This window comes from Poecilia reticulata, chromosome 2, assembly GCF_904066995.2.
Source record: "Poecilia reticulata chromosome 2, P_reticulata-male-v2, whole genome shotgun sequence".
In the NCBI taxonomy this organism is placed as follows: Eukaryota; Metazoa; Chordata; class Actinopteri; order Cyprinodontiformes; family Poeciliidae; genus Poecilia; species Poecilia reticulata.
In genome coordinates, this window is record NC_088831.1 from 34,359,778 (window position 1) to 34,377,570 (window position 17,793).

The 17,793-nt window shown below is 40.1% G+C and overlaps 2 protein-coding genes across 4 annotated transcripts in view; one reads left to right on the plus strand and one right to left on the minus strand.

Annotated features, from left to right (window-relative positions):
- bard1 (BRCA1 associated RING domain 1) overlaps window positions 1-6,732 on the plus strand; it is a 28,742-nt gene extending 22,010 nt beyond the window's left edge. For both annotated transcript variants that reach the window (XM_017302353.2, XM_008403882.3), the window contains exons 10-11: window positions 3,300-3,397; window positions 6,008-6,732. In XM_017302353.2, the coding sequence (XP_017157842.1) occupies window positions 3,300-3,397; window positions 6,008-6,343 (434 nt within the window). In that variant the 3' untranslated portion in view covers window positions 6,344-6,732. The remainder of the gene's footprint in view (window positions 1-3,299; window positions 3,398-6,007) is intronic.
- Window positions 6,733-10,250: 3,518 nt separating this feature from the next.
- The window catches only part of vwc2l (von Willebrand factor C domain containing 2 like), a 32,845-nt gene continuing 25,302 nt past the window's right edge, over window positions 10,251-17,793 (minus strand). For both annotated transcript variants that reach the window (XM_008403874.3, XM_008403870.3), the window contains exon 4: window positions 10,251-15,741. In XM_008403874.3, the coding sequence (XP_008402096.1) occupies window positions 15,593-15,741 (149 nt within the window). In that variant the 3' untranslated portion in view covers window positions 10,251-15,592. The remainder of the gene's footprint in view (window positions 15,742-17,793) is intronic.

A 17,793-nucleotide genomic window follows, 5' to 3' on the forward strand; every position in this document is an offset into this window, starting at 1 on the left:
TTCCTTTTTTAGCCTGCAGTGAGAGGCTGAACAAGGGTCAAGCCTCTGTGAAACATATGACCCTGCCAGAGGCATGACTGCCAGGAACTGGACTCGGGTCTCCTCTCTCTGGGACTGTGTTCAGAATGCAGATGACTCAGATGTGTCTTTGTGTGTGAACTTGAGCCCATTCAGTCCCTCATGTTTAGGGAATGAGATTGGATATGGTTTATTTGTGTTGTTTAGATGCTGCAGGCTGCAGTGTAGAAAATCTGGGAGTAACCACCTCTGAATTTATGTTAGTTTGATTTTAGTCAGCTTTTTCTGTTACAAAATGGTTTAAATTTGGGTTTAGGATTGTTGTCTTGGGGGTAAATGTGATGGTGTCATAATTTTATTGTCCATCTGTTTATAGAACTTGGGTATTCTTCTGCTTTTTTTTTAATCTCATCTCTAAAAGTTGGGGCCAGGAAACTAACTAATTTGAATAATCTCCACAGATTCTGAAGAGAGAATTACAATTATGTGAGAAACTTATGGGCCACAAACCAGTCAAATAAAAAACGGTTTCTCTGCAAACTGTTCAGAGGTATTTATTAAAAATTGGTGGCAAATTAGCATTGGATTGTTTAATATGAGGATATACCAAAGCTTTAAAAAAAATTGCACTTACAAGGACATTTCAGTTTTATATCATACTGTTCCCCCAGTTTAAAGCCCTTTTTAACAAGATAAACAGAACTGTCCCTCCTCCACGTGTTGCAGTGCACTGCCAGTCAGCAGGCTGAAAGGAAGACTGCTCCTACATGCAGAAAAGGCCAGTACGGCTGTTCGGAAATGTATTTTTGTTATCCCAGATAGTCGAGTTGTCGAAACTAAAGAAGTCCTGTGTTTCTTAATAACGTTATCATTTTTAAAAATACACTAAGCAAGCTCTATTTGGCAAACTAATTTATGTAACATCTGTCAAATGATGTCGTACTTGTTTGTTGTTTTTTCATTCTTTGTCTTTGCATTGATTTCTACACCAGGCTACTCAAGACACTAATAATTGAATTGAATGCTTAGTGAAGATGCATGTGTAGATTTCTTCTGTGGTGTGTAATTTTAAGCTTGTGTGGAATATAGAAAGTTGACCTGAAATTTTAATTTGTGAACCAAATTCATGTTTTTGAATATATTTTTTAAAGTTTGGTTTGGACATGTGTATTTAACCACATACTCATGACTAGAGTTTTTTTTAATTACTAAAGTTCTGTGTCTTCTTGTTACTCGTAATTGCCCATATTGCACCTCAGGGCGTCTCTTCAAGGTCATTTTGTTTGAGGATTAAACTCCTCCTGACCTGATCCACGTGTCATAATGAGCTGGCGTTGGTTTAATGTTTAATCAGTGGGGAGCATTTATCTTGCCACTCACTCATTCAGTGACTCACAAAGGTTGGAGGTTAGAAGTTGAACTGAACATAAATAAATATGCTAATAAGTCCTCAGCACTAAGCACAATCGTCCGCAGCGATTAACCTCAGTATCTCTGCTCCTTTTCTTTAGCCCAGCTCCCCTGCAGGAAACAAAGCTATAATTAAGTGGGTTGAAGAAATGTAATCACAGTGCCACACCATTTACCGCTTCCTACAGATATGCATGTATGAATGTATGTAATTTGCTTTATTGTGGCAGGGTCTTTCGCTTGCACACATTTGCACTAATTTTCTCATTTTGTCGAACAGCTGGGAGAAACGTTCCAGAAAATAAAGATGCTGTCGAATAATTGTGGAGGTGGTTGTGAGGTGAAACGTATATGCCGGGCAAGTGTTTCCATGGATACAATGCTGATTAGAATTGTTTCCGTCACTGAGTCGTAAACTATGAATTAATTTTCAGGAATAGACGTAAATGTGGACGGTTAGAGAACGGTTCTGTTTTGTTAGCGATTTAATAAAAAGCAGTGAGTCATAGAGCAACAGATATATGAAACACACAACCTCCCCCTAGCATAGCTACCATCAACACCTTGTAATATGTGAATGAAGAACCTTTGTGCTTAAATGCTCATGGCATTTTCTTTGTTCCAAAGTTTCCATCTGTAAAATGTTAACATTAAGAGTCATTCATCATTCCTTCAGACATCAATGAAAATTATTTATTTGCCCATGTTAAAGATGTAGCAATTGGGAAAAATCTAATCCTTGAGTACTTTTACTTGGTGAAGGTATCAAATTTGACTTTAACAAACTTACTGTCATTGATTTATTTATTTATTTATTTTTGACTGTTACATGAGCCATATGTATAGGAGATATCCTGGCTTTTTAAAGATTTCATTATGACATCCTCCAGAGTATCCAGCGATGGGCATAATTGTCCTCCTATTTAATGTCTCATTTAGTTTTATGCGAGAACGACCTGGAACATTAGTTGCAGAAAAATCTAATCATAGTGTAAATAACATGGTTTCTGTTAAAGTCCCTGTAGAGTTTAGCAAACTTTTACGTTTGAGGGCATTAAGAGAACAGGCTTTCCCTTTTTTTTTTGCTTTCTAAACAATTGTTTATAGATTGTTAGTAGATAACCAATAATGGTTATTATTGTGACTTGCTGAAGTTCTCTAACTGCGATGTCTAAAGATTTTTCTCTCTCCCACCATCCTCCTGACTGAGAGGGGAGGAAATATGAATTTAAAATATGTCTAATTGCCTGTGATGAAGTTGTAATATCTCTATATTTATGGATGAAAGTATTTTTTAGGACATTCTACATTTGGATTTGTCTGAAATTCTGATCCATATCATGTGTATCCATACCATGTAATGCTTGTGATGCGTTTTTAAAAGAAGTTATGAAAAACATTACATCCATCTCACAATTCCTACAACATGATAGCCATCAACAGACAACTTTGATTCATGGGTTGTTTTTTTTTGTTTTTGTTTTTTTCGTGCATCATCTCTTGATATGCATACAAATTGTTTAATCCCATTTTTATAATAACTTGCTGCTGTAACACAAACATTTCTCCAGCCACTGTGGGACATTTGTATTCTACTCTTTTAAAAAATGTACATTTTCTTATCTTACTGGCCGTCACAGTTTCAGTTGGACTGTGTTCAAGTGTCAAGTTTTGTCTAATATTTACAATGATGGTTGCTTCGTTAACTCCGTAACTCTGGGAGCATCTCTCTGTCAACAACTTCAGCTTTAGCAATCCTTGAAATCTTCTAGCTTGTAACAGTAAACGAGCCTCTCAACTTGTCGCAATCTTTCATGTCAGCATAATCAGCTGCAAGCTTAATTTTGTTTGCTTTATCTGTTTGTCGGCAGGGGTAAAAGCATGTCTGCAGGCGGGAAAGTGGCTGCCTGAAGCTGAGCATGAAGCGGGAGAAGGCCCTCAGCGCAGTCGCATCAACAGATGTAGTTTGGTAAACTTTAAACACACAAATACAGTAAATAAAATAAACAGAGGCATGTTTAGGTTTAATATATTGAATGTGATACACGTAGTTATGCCTCCAAAGCAGCTTTCGGGTTTTTCTTTTTGTCTGATTTGGAGAGGTTAAAATAAAAAGAGCTGAAGCAGCAGCTCAAACTATCCTCAAATGGCGAGACAAACACTTTGCTCTGGCCAAGTCGGAGTCATGACCTCAGACCAAACAAGAATTTGTTGCAAGGCTTGAAAATTGCTGCTTGCTCACCAGACAGCAGATGGATTGAGAGAGCTTGATAGAAAATAAAGCTGAACTTTCTGCCTTGAGGCTCCATTTTCCACCAGAATTACATTTTAGTGTAGCTTTCGCTTATTGATGATGATTGATGTTGCGGGGTGGGGGGGGAGAGATGTTTTAGAATGAAAAACTACAATTTATATAAATTAGTATTGTCGTGTCAGACTCTGGTCCGCATTGCCGGCAGTAAGTCGGGCTCGTTTCCAGTGAGAGTTGGACTCCGCCAAGGCTGCCCTTTGTCACGGATTCTGTTCATTACTTTCATGGACAGAATTTCTAGGCGCAGCCGAGGTGTTGAGGGGATCCGTTTTGGTGGCCTTAGGATCGCATCTCTGCTTTTTGCGGATGACGTGGTCGTGTTGGCTTCATCAGACCGTGATCTGCAGCTCTCACTGGAGCGTTTCGTGGCCGAGTGTGAAGCGGCCGGGATGAGACTCGGTGCCTCCAAATCCGAGGCCATGGTCTTGAGCCGGACAAGGGTAGAGTGCCTTCTCCGGGTCAGGGGGGTCGTCCTGCCTCAAGTGGAGGAGTTTAAGTATCTGGGGATCTTGTTCACGAATGAGGGAAGAGGGGAGCGGGAGATTGACAGGTGGATTGGGGCAGCGTCTGCCGTGAAGCGGGCGCTGTACCGGTCCGTCGTGGTGAAGAGAGAACTGAGTCAAAAAGCGAAGCTCTCGATTTACCAGTCGATCTACGTTCCCACCCTCATCTATTGTCATGAGATTTTGGTCATGACCGAAAGAACGAGATCACGGATACAAGCGGCCGAAATGGGTTTCCCCTGCAGGGTGGCTGGGCTCTCCCTTAGAGATAGGGTGAGAAGCTTGGTCATCCGGGAGGGACTCAGAGTAGAACCGCTGCTCCTCCACGTCGAGAGGAGCCAGTTGAGGTGACTCGGGCATCTGGTCAGGATGCCTCCTGGTGATGTGTTTCAGGCACGTCCCACCGGGAGGAGGCCTCGGGGAAGACCCAGAACATGCTGGAGGGACTATGTCTCTCGGCTGGCCTGGGAACGCCTTGGGAATCCTGACTTTCTGATTAAAGAATATGTGGATGAAGCTAAAGAATTAGTTGATAACAAGAGGGGCCTTCCAACCTCAGAGCTGGAGCTCATCGCCCAATATTAATTGTCAAAAATACCAGTGAAAAGAGCAAAAAGCTGGTCAGCAACATGCCAGAAGGGTGTGATTGCTGAAATGCCAACAGAGTGCTCCTATTTATTTCACGTCATTTTTAATACAATGTAAATTCAAACAGATAAATCATTTTGTTAATAATCCCTTGAAATAATCCTTTTAAATTGTTCATTTTTCTTTTGAGGTATGTCTGTCTCATCTCCCCTCAGAAATAAACATCTTGGTTGAAATTTAATTATTTAACATTTTAATCTGCACATTGAGTTTGTATATTTCCTGCCACATAAAGCACATAAAGCAAAGAGAAGTTAAGACAGGTGAGGTGGCTCAGGCATCTGGTCAGGATGCCTCCTGGACGCCTCCCTGGTGAGGTGTTCTGGGCACGTCCCACCGGGAGGAGGCCTCAGGGAAGACCCAGGACACGCTGGAGCGACTATGTCTCTCGGCTGGCCTGGGAACGCCTTGGGTTTCCCCCGGAGGAACTGGAAGAAGTGGCTGGGGAGAGGGAAGTCTGGGCCTCCCTTCTGAAGCTGCTGCGCCCGCGATCCGACCCCAGATAAGCGGAAGAAGATGGATGGATGGATGGATGGATGGATGGATGGATGGATAGTATTGTCGTTGGACAATGTCAGTATGAGAAGCTATTTGCTTTACAAATGATAGGACAGTGCTTTTCTCTTTTTTATTCTTTTTTGCTGAAAGGACAAAAAATTCTAACTTTTAATGTGGTACCGTAAATGGTAATAAAGACACTCGTGCACTTGTTATAAAAAAGGGAACTTCATTTAAAGTATAATTATAGAACATCATTACTTGAAATGCTATACTCTGTGAACAGTTCTCTAATTCAGTGCCACTTTAAACAGCAACACTAGTTAGTTTCTTTTGAAGGTGAGATTTTTGAAAATCTCTTATTGGCAAAGTGTCTAAGTTAAGCACTTGTACAGTAAATTTGATAGCATTTACGAATTTCATAGAGATTTAATTCAATCTTTTGGAGAATTATTTTGCCTTGAGAACACAAGAGCCTCAGATCTGTTTTATCTGTTTGTGTTTCATGTCTTCTGAGCTACGATTTTGATGGAATAATAATTATTCATCTGGAATCAGGAGCCATCCAAGCATGACAAAAACCTAAATGACACATTTAACTAGAGTTTTGTTTCTCCAGCTTCCACCGCTTTTCGATGGCTGTTTCTTCTTCCTCCTCGGCTCCTTTAAGGGGACGACCAAAACCGAGCTCGCCAAGCTGTTGCGAGAAGGAGGCGGCCAACTTCTGAGCCGGCAGCCAAAGCCGGACAGCGACGTTACACAGACTCTGAATGCAGCAGCCTACCATGCAGAGCCAGGCTCTGACCAGGCGCTCTGCACCCAGTACATCATCTACGACCCACAGGGAACCTACAAGCCGGCGGTTGTCAGGCGAGGGAAAGTGTGGTCCGCTCCCTCAACCTGGATCATCGACTGCATTGCAGCCTTCAGCCTCCTCCCTGTGCCTGAGCATTAAATTACTATCTGTTTTTCTTCCTTTTTTATTCAGTATGAATAACATTTCTTCTAGATTTTAATCACTCTGAATGCTTTTTAACTTGTGGTACATTGGTTGTTTTCTATCACAGATAACTAATTCCTTTGGAAACTAAAATAATGATGTATAATTTTATGATCCTGTAAGTGTTTAAAATGACACGGATTCTAATAAAGTTCTTTTTAGACTTGTATTATTAACTAATGTTTGATTTCAGTGCCTCATAAGACTGAAATAACTACAATGGAAATTGGAAAAAAAAAAAATCCAGCCAATAAGTTTGTGTTTTCAGAAAATTAGTTTATATAGTTTTTGTGGAGTAGTTTGTGTAATTGTATGTTTCTCTGAATTAAAAATATTCTTCAGTATATTATCTTTGGTTTTTTTTTATGTAGAGACTGCTAGTAGAAGTGTAATGATTTTTGGACTCCTAAACTAATAAAGAAAAGAGATCTAAAAAGGTAAAATTCAGGAATTTATTTTTATGATTAGAGCTACGTCAACAAAAAGGGATTGGTTTTTAGTTTGTCATAAGGCAAAACAATTCTCTGTTTATCTGTCATTTGCTTGGGTACCTGGAAACAAGAAATATGACCAGAAATGACGGCTTTAAAACACCAGTCTAATGTATGCAGTCTGTGAAATTAGTTATTGAAATAAAATTAAATATAGTTTTTCTTAACAAGTCAGTCAATGTTTATTGTTTAACGCCACTTATGATGTCCACATGCCTGCAGGTGCCACATTTATCATGTTCAATTATTTGCAAGTGTAAACACTGGGAATGTCCAGCCTTCAGGAAGGAAAAGGGCTCTGTGTCCCAGAGATTTAAAGGTGCCTCCCAGCTAGTAAAAAAGTATCATTATCCATCATAAAACAAGTCTAGTACTGACATAAGCTGAGAGACCCCTCACAGATAAAGAAGACATTACACCAAAACCATCATTTAAGCCAGTTCACCGTTATATTCAAGGAGAAACGAAGGATCTAAATTTTTGATTCTGATAAATCTAAAATGAATGTTTGGCTGAAAGACCATTAATGGCACGCTAGGGGTACTCACCCCCTGACCTGACAGTTTTGTTGATTTCTCATCAACTGGCATTTTTTGGCACTATGTTTGTGTGAGTGAAAGCAGGAAAAGAGGCCTGTTGGTTAGCTGTTCCCCCTTTTTTAGACTGGACTTGGGGGACGTGGCAGTTCTAGTGGCGGCTGGTCCATAGGAGGCGCTGTCCTCATATGTGAAAGGCAGATTATGTATAAATAAATGACTATTTTATTTTATAGTGTGTTCCAACCTAAAACAATTTGAACTGTTTACAAATGTCCATCACCTGCTGACTCTCGACAGTGAATTTTCGCCCACAGACATCTTTCATAACTCTTCCGTAGCGCTTGACTACAGCGCCTCTGAAATGAAATAACCAGTTTTATAAGGTTGCTGGGGAAAATTAAAACAATATTTGGAGAATCAGCATCACTGAAAGTAACATTTATGATGCGCTGAAAATGTGTGAAAGTTTTGGGTCTATGGGAAAGAAGTTGATGTTGGCGAGAAGAGCAACAGCCAGTCGGAAGCTTTGAACGAATTGAATTCTCCATCTTGATTATGGAGGATTTTCCAGATGGCAGGTAAACTATTTCTGTTGTTCAGCAAGTTTTTTTTGTTCTTAGCTACAATATTGCTTTGCTCTTTCCCTGTTTGCATTTTCTGTTCACCAGCTGATTCCAATTGTCCTTTGCCGTTCATCGAACTTTGCTCCTGTTAGCATAATGCTAATGCTGTATTTCTAAGATTCCTCCTAAAGATTATCATGATGCTCCTGTTGCATTTTTTGAGCTTCCGCTGCTGCTATAATGTTGATGTTTGCTTTATATCTTAATGGCTGTAGAACAGATGGCCATTTTGTTGTGGTGTTGTAGGCGGAAATTAAGGCTGTTGGCTGCTGAGCCTGTTGTGTGACCAACGGCTACAAGGGATGTGTCGTCCCTGTTTGGTGTGAAGTCTTGCCGCTGGGGTTTGTTGTGGGTCCTGGGCCAGTGGGAGTTGGTGCTGGGTTCCAGGGCCCACCATTCTGTGCTTCTTTGGCCTGCGGTCAGCTGTTCCTGTCCTTCACTGATGACCTGCCTCTGTGCAGGGTGTATGGCTACCCTGGGGTGGTGCCTTGTGTCTCAGTGCCTGAGGCGGCCGTCCACCTGTCCTCCATTGCTCTTTCTTGGAAGCCGTGTGTTGCAGGGCTTCTATCATTCACCCCACTGTGACAAACCCACTCTCATACGTACACCCACTAATCATACACAGTTATCCATACTTGCTGAAACACCATCCCCAACACACAACCACAAATAATCCAAATGGTTGAAGATCAAACGTACTTGGAACTTTACACCAACATGCACTTTGATGTTGTATGGAGTCTTGAGTTAATAAAGTTAATCACAGCTTGTTTCCTTGAGGAAATTTGCATCGTCACAGGCAACCAGCTTCTCCATATAGTATGCCTGAAATGCCGTAAAACCCCCTCTCCCCAAAAAAACTTTCTAGGCAGTGCTCACAGCAGCTGAAGGATAAATAGTTTTTCCTCAAAGACAAAGTACAATATATCCAGGCCACACTAGATACATTAATCCCTCTAACATAGGCTCTCTCTGGTATTTTTTTTTCTTCTCACCTGTTAACTCTAAAGAGGTTAGACATTCAGATCTGATCCTGAGGAGGTGGTGAAACGATAACAATAAATCAGCAGTCTTGATGTAAAGTTTCTGTCCGGTGCTCCAAGCTGCCTTGTGAGCTGAACCACCCTGCAGAGAAAGTCCGTGGATCTGGGTTGAGGTCTGCAGTTAGATCGGCTGAAATTGGATTGAATTAGATCATAATTTGCCACCTCTTGACAACAACACTCCGGCACAGGCTCGGCATCAGCGCCCGTCGAGCTGCAGTTCAATTCGAGCACTTTCATCTGTTGCTCAAAATTCTACTCTGCAGGCTGTTTTGTTTGTTGCCATGTGAAATCAATGTTGTGCATGTGTGTGTGTGCATTTTATTTATTTATTTATTTTTTTTATGTGATTTTTAAATTTTTTTTATTGCAAATGAATATAGGAGAAAGAGATAATTATCTAATTGAGAATGTCTGCTTAGTATATAATAAACAATAGGTCCCCAAAAACCGGACAGAAAGTCAAAGTTATGTGTAGAACAGGAAAATAAAGCCCTGGCACTCAAAAAGACGTTCAGGTATGTGCACTTTAAATACCCTCTGCTGGCCATTTCCCAAGATACCATTTTCAGCGGGATTAGTAAGGGACACGCCTAATTGCTATTGATTGCAATGTGCTGCATAAAATTGCTTCCCCCTTTTTTGTTCATGGTGGGAGGTTGAGGAGGGCAATTAGCAAGGAGGACGAGATAGAAGCCCGGACTGGCTTGTAATGAAATGGAATGGAAGAACGAACCAGTGAGTAATGCCCTTGAACTCAGAGAGCATTACAAAACCATTAAGCACTGGTATCTCCCTATTCTTCCTCTCCTACAACCATGAGCCAACAGGACTGTGTGTTTTTTCATTTTCTTTTTTTTTTTTATTATTTATTTATTTGGATATCCTCTGCCTTGGAAACGTAATACCTTAGGGTTTTGCTGCTTTCTGGTTCACCGAACCAGTTGTTGTGTTTAGCAAAAATAAAAAGAATTCAGTAGGATTTGTCCAGAAAGCATCCTCTAAGTCATGTTTCTTCTTCTTCTTCTTCTTTTTTATTTTTGGAGGTGTTTTCGTGTCTCTCAAGTTGATCTGGGGCAACAAATTGCAAAACTTCCTCCTGATTTAAAAAAATAAAACAAAATCAAATGGCTGAACACAACCGAAAAAAGAACTGACACACATCCTTTGAATAACACTTCTTTTTATGTCTATTTAACAAAATATTTTGTTGTCTAAATGAATAATACATATTTTGTAATTTCTGATGACAATTTTTTTTTTTTTTTCCTCTCCAGCTGAGATTTCAGAATACACATTTTACTTTTGAAGATATTTACATATAAACAACTAGTGGAGCACCAAGGATTGCTGTGAAATTTGGACTCTGTTTTTCAGTTTCAATTGAACTTGTGTGAGCATGTATTCAAATACAATCAGAGATGCTCGTGAGTTAAAATGTTCCTATGATCTGAGTCCACTGTCAACTAATCCTTAGTGCTTGCCCCCCTCCCCCACCCAAAAAATAATACAATTGATTGTATAGTAACAGTGTTTTAATCTTTCTTTACCACATCTGTGTTGGTTTTCAGGCACACTTCATTTAACAGTTTTGTTGCTGAATAAAATAATAAGAGGGGGGAAAAAAAACACAATCGTTGACAGTTTCCAGCTACAGTAAGTCGGTGTCTCGTGGAAAAAGCAAAAAGAGGGGGAACCTGTACAAAATGCCGATGTACAAGCCTGCAGTGTGAAGACAGGACAGATGGAATTGTTTGAACAAAACATTTGCAAACGTACAAAAAGACTCAACTTTCTTGCAAGAAAGTCCACAAAGACAGACAGAGCAGCCGATCCGTCCTTCCACGCATTTTCAAGGAGAATAGTAATGGGAGGCTAGGAGAACAGCAGATGTGTGCTGCTTTTTTGTAAGGTAGTGTCTTTTGTTTTACTAAAGCCTTACGGCTGTATGCTTCACCATGTAATTTCCTAAAGAAAGCCACTGGGATAATCTGCTGATTAACAAGTGATTTTACTTCAAATGCAAACCAAGAAAAAATAAAAAGACATATGCAGCAGTGCAGCGCTGCTGCATGCCTGCATTCAATCTACTGCAACGAAGCATAAACGCAGCTATAAATGTACAGTTTCCTGATTGATTTGATCTCTGAGAGCAACCTGAATAACAACTCCGCTCCAACATTTGCAGCAACACTTGATCTAAAGTCTAGGCTGTTTTACTTTCTGTTGACAACCACTTCACCTTCGGTCGTTCTACTTTCCAGCTCAAGCAATGAGAGCAGCTCACCAAATCAAGAAAATGAGAAACCATTGTTCATCCAATTTAGTTTGCTAAAAGCTGTGCGCTTCAGAGGCGTTGGAAATGCATTTGTGAGAGCAAGCACTACAGTGAGCTACAATGTCACATTGCAATAAGGATCAAGTAGCTTTCGTGTGCAAATCATATCCACCACTTTTGCATCTTCTCTCTCTTTTTCTTTCCCTCTCTCTCTCTCTCCCTTTTTTTTACCTTTATCAAATGCCTGTGTATTTTTAGATCCATCCTCTTGAGTTTCGGCTGTGAATGAACTGCTCTTGTCCTTGTACTCGTGTTGAACCCACTGGCTGTTTCTAGAACGTCGGAGGATAAAACAATGAATAGTTTTGGGGGTAAAATCTAACAGTGAATCACAGCACGGAGGAATGATACAAGCCAGCACTTAGAAAAGTCCAGAGCTGTTCAGTCTGTGTGTTTGCCAAAGGCCATACTTTGTGAATCGTATCTGGAACAGTAGCAATAAGGCATCTGTGGTGGCAGCGTAGCCTTTGAGTCCTGTCCATACAGTATGTGGTGCTGTCAGTTTGAACTGTCTTTCTTTCTGCTCAGTCAGTCTCGGCTTTGACCTGTAATCGTAGGATTTTTTTTTCTTTTTCCTCCCTGTTTTGGATACATCTAAAAGCTGAATAATTAGATGGCATTTAAAGTTATTATGATGAATGAATTTCCTTTCATAATTCTGAAATGTCTGGAGCACAGAGGCCGCAGCTGATAAACCATTCGTGTCAGCGTTGCTTTATGAGCCTGCAGACCTCTCGCCAGATAGATGAGCTCTGTCTGTGCACAACGAAAGATACTAAATCAAAGCAGCTAAAAGATGAAAATGATGCAAACTCTGTTGTTGCTCTTAGATAGTATGTTTTTTTTTTTTTTTTTAAAGTAAAGGTGTGTGAAGTTGTGTTAGTTTTGTTATCTGAAGTCGTACAGATTGCTGTGGGAGTTTGTAGAAAAAGTCAATCTGCCACTTTAGCTGATTCCTGAAATGGAACAGTTTAAATACATTGGTAATGTGCTTAGGATGCAACACTAGGGTATTTTAGTGAATATTTACTATATACTGTTTCACAAGAGACTCGTTATACGTTTTCTTAGCCATTTTTGATGCAGTTGTACAAAATGACAGCATTTTAGCCTTTTCCCCAGTTTTTCAAATTGAGATGATGTACTGCATTTTGATTCAAATGTTAAAAATGCTTGACAGTGGGTGATGCTTGTCATACAGTGACTGTAGATATCAGTGAAGGCTTTATATTAGCAAGTTAGCATGAAACAAACCACTGCCTTAAGCTCCAATAGACTTGGAAATTTAGAGAAACAGCATATTCACCAGCTAGTTAATTTCCCTGGGACGTCTGCATCTGTGAACAAAAGGAGACAGTGTAGCTAGAAAGATAATTGGAAAATGCTGCATAGACCAACTGAACCAATGCCTTAAAATCAAACATTAAGTGCAACTTGATATGATGGGATTAGATAACTATATTAATCCCCTGTGGTACAGCTGTGAGGAATTTTATATCACAGAGGACTTAATTACCTCAAGAAAAATGTTTAAGAGGTGCAAATAATGGCATATTGTAGGTTGTCTGTGCTGTATTTTTAAAGCTAGGTTGGTTCTCATGCTGTGGGAGTGGGTTAAGTAATTCTAGGGTTTTATATCAAACTTGCCCTTTTCCATTCCATTTTTGACAGCTTGTCATACAGTGACTGTAGATATCAGTCACTGTATAATACATTGTAAGCAATAAAATAAAATTGCACAGTAATTTTATTGACTCTACCTAATTAAACTTTAATGTTCCTCTATTTGTCTTCATAATATGACATTTTATTGTTTTACAGTAGGTTGAGACACTATAGGTTGTTTGATGAGCTGTTAGCTTAGCTTCACTGAGGAATTATAATTTTGCAGCAAAATCACTGCAATATTTTGTTGGGCTATTACAGTGGAAGTCTGATGATCTCTTCAAAGAAAATTACCTAAAATCTCATATCTGTTTAAGTTGATAATCCCGGATTTTTGAAATAAGGTTATGAGCAGAAGTGAACATTTTTACATAACTTTTTACAGGACTTACTTTGCTATTAGGTAATTACTCGGACCACAAATACTTTTGTTTCATTACATTTCATGTAGGAACATTATTGGTGGTACCCAATCTCTTTCCTTTATTTCCTGCATAAATACTTATTGGCTTTCGTGAAAATAACCATATGATGCAAGAGTGATGATGATAACAATTTCAAGCTTCATAAAATAACAATTACATAAACTGCAATGAGGTTTTTGAGAATTGTTATATGAAGGTGATCTAATTTAATGTTGGGTCTCTTGTTAACTTCAGTCCCTGTGACTGAATAATATGGATTTACACTAAATGACGATGCAAAGATATTTATTTGCTGTTGGTAAGACATTAACTGCTTAAAACCTTTTAACATAAATTTCAAAGATTCCTAACAGCCTCTTTAAAACTGAACTTTACCTAATTTCAAGTTTCAAGACATGCAGCAGATATCCATACTTTGGGATCCTTCTAAAATTAGTTTTAATGCCTTTTAAGGTGACATACCTCTTTAGTCACAGGTCTTTAATCCTCTGTTCATTGCTGTCTCATTACAGAGGGCTAGAAGCTGCTATTAAGCAACTCATCCATCACTGCACAGGAATGGGGTTTAAAAGGTTAACGGAAACAGATTTTCTTGAAACGCTGGGAAAAAAAATTCCTTGTGATGAATGGCGGGAGCATACGGAAAATCACCTTTGGATTAATGAGTAGTATTTATCAAGTGAAAGATTTTATGTTTATGGTGCCTTGGTAAGGCGCTTCGATATATTAGCCTTGCTGTTTATTATTGCGATGGCCACACAGCTGCTCTACACTGGCTGAGACATTCTGGTGCATTTAAGAGAGAGCGGAGTGAAAATCTGTGTCATAATCAGTGTTACATTTTAGAGCTCTGTATCTCGGCGCGCCTTATGCATGTGGTTTATGCGCCTCAGTGAGTGCAGAGCGGCAAACCGTCTTGAGACGGTGGATGAATGACACGGCTGCATCGTCACAGGGACATCACACTTGTGAATGCTGCCTAAAAGCGCTTCACCATGTGCAGATTCCCCCCCCCCCCCTTTTGTGTGCCGGTTCGTGCTAAATGTGCCCAGCAAGCAGGCTTCGCCAAGCACCCAGCTGGATGATTTATTACAGAATACTCCTGATTAAGGAAAATTAAAGCGGGCTGCTCTTGGCTCACTAAGTGCTTTGATAACAAGTTCAAGCAGCTAGTTAGTTGGCGGATCTGGACCTCTGAGAAAAAAAAAAAAAAAAAAGACAAACAATGAAACCAGTTGGTCAGGAAGGGCTGTAGTTTCTGCTCATCAAAAGGGTTGCAGTGGCTGCCATCTTGCTTGCGCCTCAGCTACACGTGGTAATGCTGATCTCCTCAGTTTGTGCTGCTCTTACACAGAGACACGGCACAAAGTAATGGGATACTTATAAAGGAAAAAAAAAACAGTTAGGATTTTTGTGGTTTATGAAATATGACAATGACAGGGTAGAGATGAGCAACAGCCACACTGATTTTAAAAAGTCTTATGAAGACAAACGTTGATGTGCCTTTTGTAAACAAGCTCTCGGAGGGAAGTTGGGGAGCTCAAGCTTATCTGCAGTGGTAATCCTAGTATAACCAGGAGAACATAAAAAAGCTCAGTAAAGTGTGCTTTAAATTTTTTTTTTCTTCTTTTTTTTTTTTTTTTCTTGCTGTTCGAACTTTACAACACCAGCGTGGCCGTGAAGAACACATAGTAACAACAAGCTGATGACATACATACAGAAACTTGACATGAGCAGTTCAACATTGCCGGTGGATAGGAAAGAGTTCAAGAAGCTTAGAAAGTTTCTGAGAGAAAGCAGCAGAGTCAACTTTTGAAAATATATAGGCCGAGTAAAACTGCAGGGCGGGAACAGCCGTGAGACAAGTTCCATTATCTTCTCACTGGCAAAAAATTTTGTATTTGTGTGAAGTTTGTGAGAGCATCTCTTCAATTCTACACTGTCTCTGGTTTTCTTTTTACTCTTTTTGTTTTGTTTTTTTTGTTGTAGGAATTGTGCTCATGCCCTGTCAATCATATAAAATGGCGCAGTAGGCAGAGCTTCGCCTGAGTTTATTCACCATCCGCAGTGGAGTCTCTCTTTATGAAGACTGGCCGTTGAGACATTCCCGCCGCAAGCACTGCGCCGGCTTCCACCAGTCTCCGTTGTGGCAGCGGCAGATGGTGCAGTCGTCCACCTTTACTTCCTTTCCGGCTGGGATGATCGTCGTTCCGGCAAAGCAATTTGGACCTGCCGCATGAGAAGGAATGGAGGGGGAGGGGGGGAGAAAGGGAAAAGGAGGTAGAAACACAAGAAACGAGGAGTGAGAACGACAAGAAATGGATGCATCTCCCCCGAGAGCTTTCTCTTTGCAGAAGGGGTGGTGGAGTGATGCAGAGAACTGGGGGGGGGGAGTTAGGGGAGTCAGAGCAGACGCACAGATCTTTTCACAGGCACGGACCGATGGGCTTGTTTTTGCAACACTAAAGCGCTTTTGTTAGTCTCCCCTTCTCCCTCGACATGGAGCGCTTTGCATCCTAATGCGCCACGAGCAGAGGAGCCTGCCAGGCGCTGGCTTGGCAGCACTGAGAGGCTGGAGTGCACAAAGAGAGGCAGAGGAAGAGAGAGAAAGCTGCTTTGAGAGGGCAGAGGGAGGGTTGGTGTTAATCACTTCACTTCTGTATGAAAGAGCCACAGAACTCCTTGTAGTTTTCTTTTTTTTTTCTTCTCTTACAAATGCAAGAACAGACTTGCAAGGCAATAAAGTACTCAGATTAATTTTGACATCTGATTTATCCGTAAAGCTCAGTAGGATTTACCTTTGTGGATTTCATCTTGTTGATAGGATTCCTTTTTAAAATGTGCTTGTGTACCACTGGAACACACACCATTCCCATGTATTTGGTAATCTGAGCTGTGGTGCAGAGGCAGATACTGTTTAAAGATTAAAATGTTTTCTTGTAGGCTAAATCTGCTGCGACCTGCATGATGTTACAGGTAAAAACCGAGCAGTTTTCCTGTTTAATTTTTCCATTCCTAAAGGTGAACTGAAGGTATCTCTCCCCATCCCTCGTGAGACAAAATAAGTAGGTGTGCAGAATTTGCCTAGTTTTACTCATTTGAACAAAATAATCAACAGCTCAACTGGCGTGACAATCACTTGAGATTGCTCTCAGCATCCCGCCCTGTACAACCTGCATGACTGACGACTCCTCTACAACTTGCTATAAAAAAAACCAAAATGTGTCATAACTCTTGAAGACAGAGTCGCTTTCAGGGCCAGTAGTCATTTTAGTGTCCCTGTAAAACTGATTTACTGAGAGATAATCTAATGTGAGAGGTGTAAATGGCTGTCAGCTGGAAAAGTTACATGGTTCCTGTCCGTGTACCTGCCACATGTCTGGAAACTGGAGGAGAAAACTTCAATCATTTTAGAAAAACAAAAAGGTCTTCACTCACCAGCGACTTTATTAGCTGCATCTTGTTGGACCCCACTTTAACGTCAGAAGTGCCTTAATTAGTTCTGGTTTACATTAAACCAGGTGTCAGAAATATTCTTCTGAAGAAAGTATTTTTTTGGATTAAGATGTGGTGACTGTCGAGGTTAATAGAGAACACTTTATTACATACTCATGAAATGAGTTTCAGTTATTTTTTGTTTTGTTTTTTAGCTCTGATACGTTGCGTATGATACTCATGAAGCCTTCTGTTTATTCTCCTCTGACATCATTGGTGCATAAAACCAATGCAGCTCACTTGATGCTATTTCGTGGGTCACTTTCTGTAAACTGAGAGATCCCTGTGCATAAATATCCTTGTAGATTTTTCTACAAGGCATTTTCTAAAAACTCTGACCAGTCATCAGGCACCAGCAGAATGCATTGAGTGGAAGTGCCATGATTGGCTGATTCACTAATTATGTTAACAAGCAGTTAAAAATGTATACCTAACAAAGTGGCCAGTCTGTTTGTCTAAGTCTATTTGTAGCTGTGTTATGAGAACAATATGATACTAATTAACTTAATAAAAAATATATACAGTATATGTAATCCATCAGGCCTCTGCCCTAACCATAACTTCAAAAATCAAAGTGAATAAATAATCTTTGGATTTATGTTAGAAAGTTATTCATGTTATAAAGTTATTCCCTCTTCAAAAAACATTTCTGCGCTTTGATTTTTGTCATGCATGCTTCATGAATTCTTGAATCTCCCGTGGCAGCTATTTGGAGATGTCTATTTCTGTAACACTCCTCCTCGGAGCTGCAGTCTCCAGCTGAGCCTCTGCCTCACAGAGCACCCC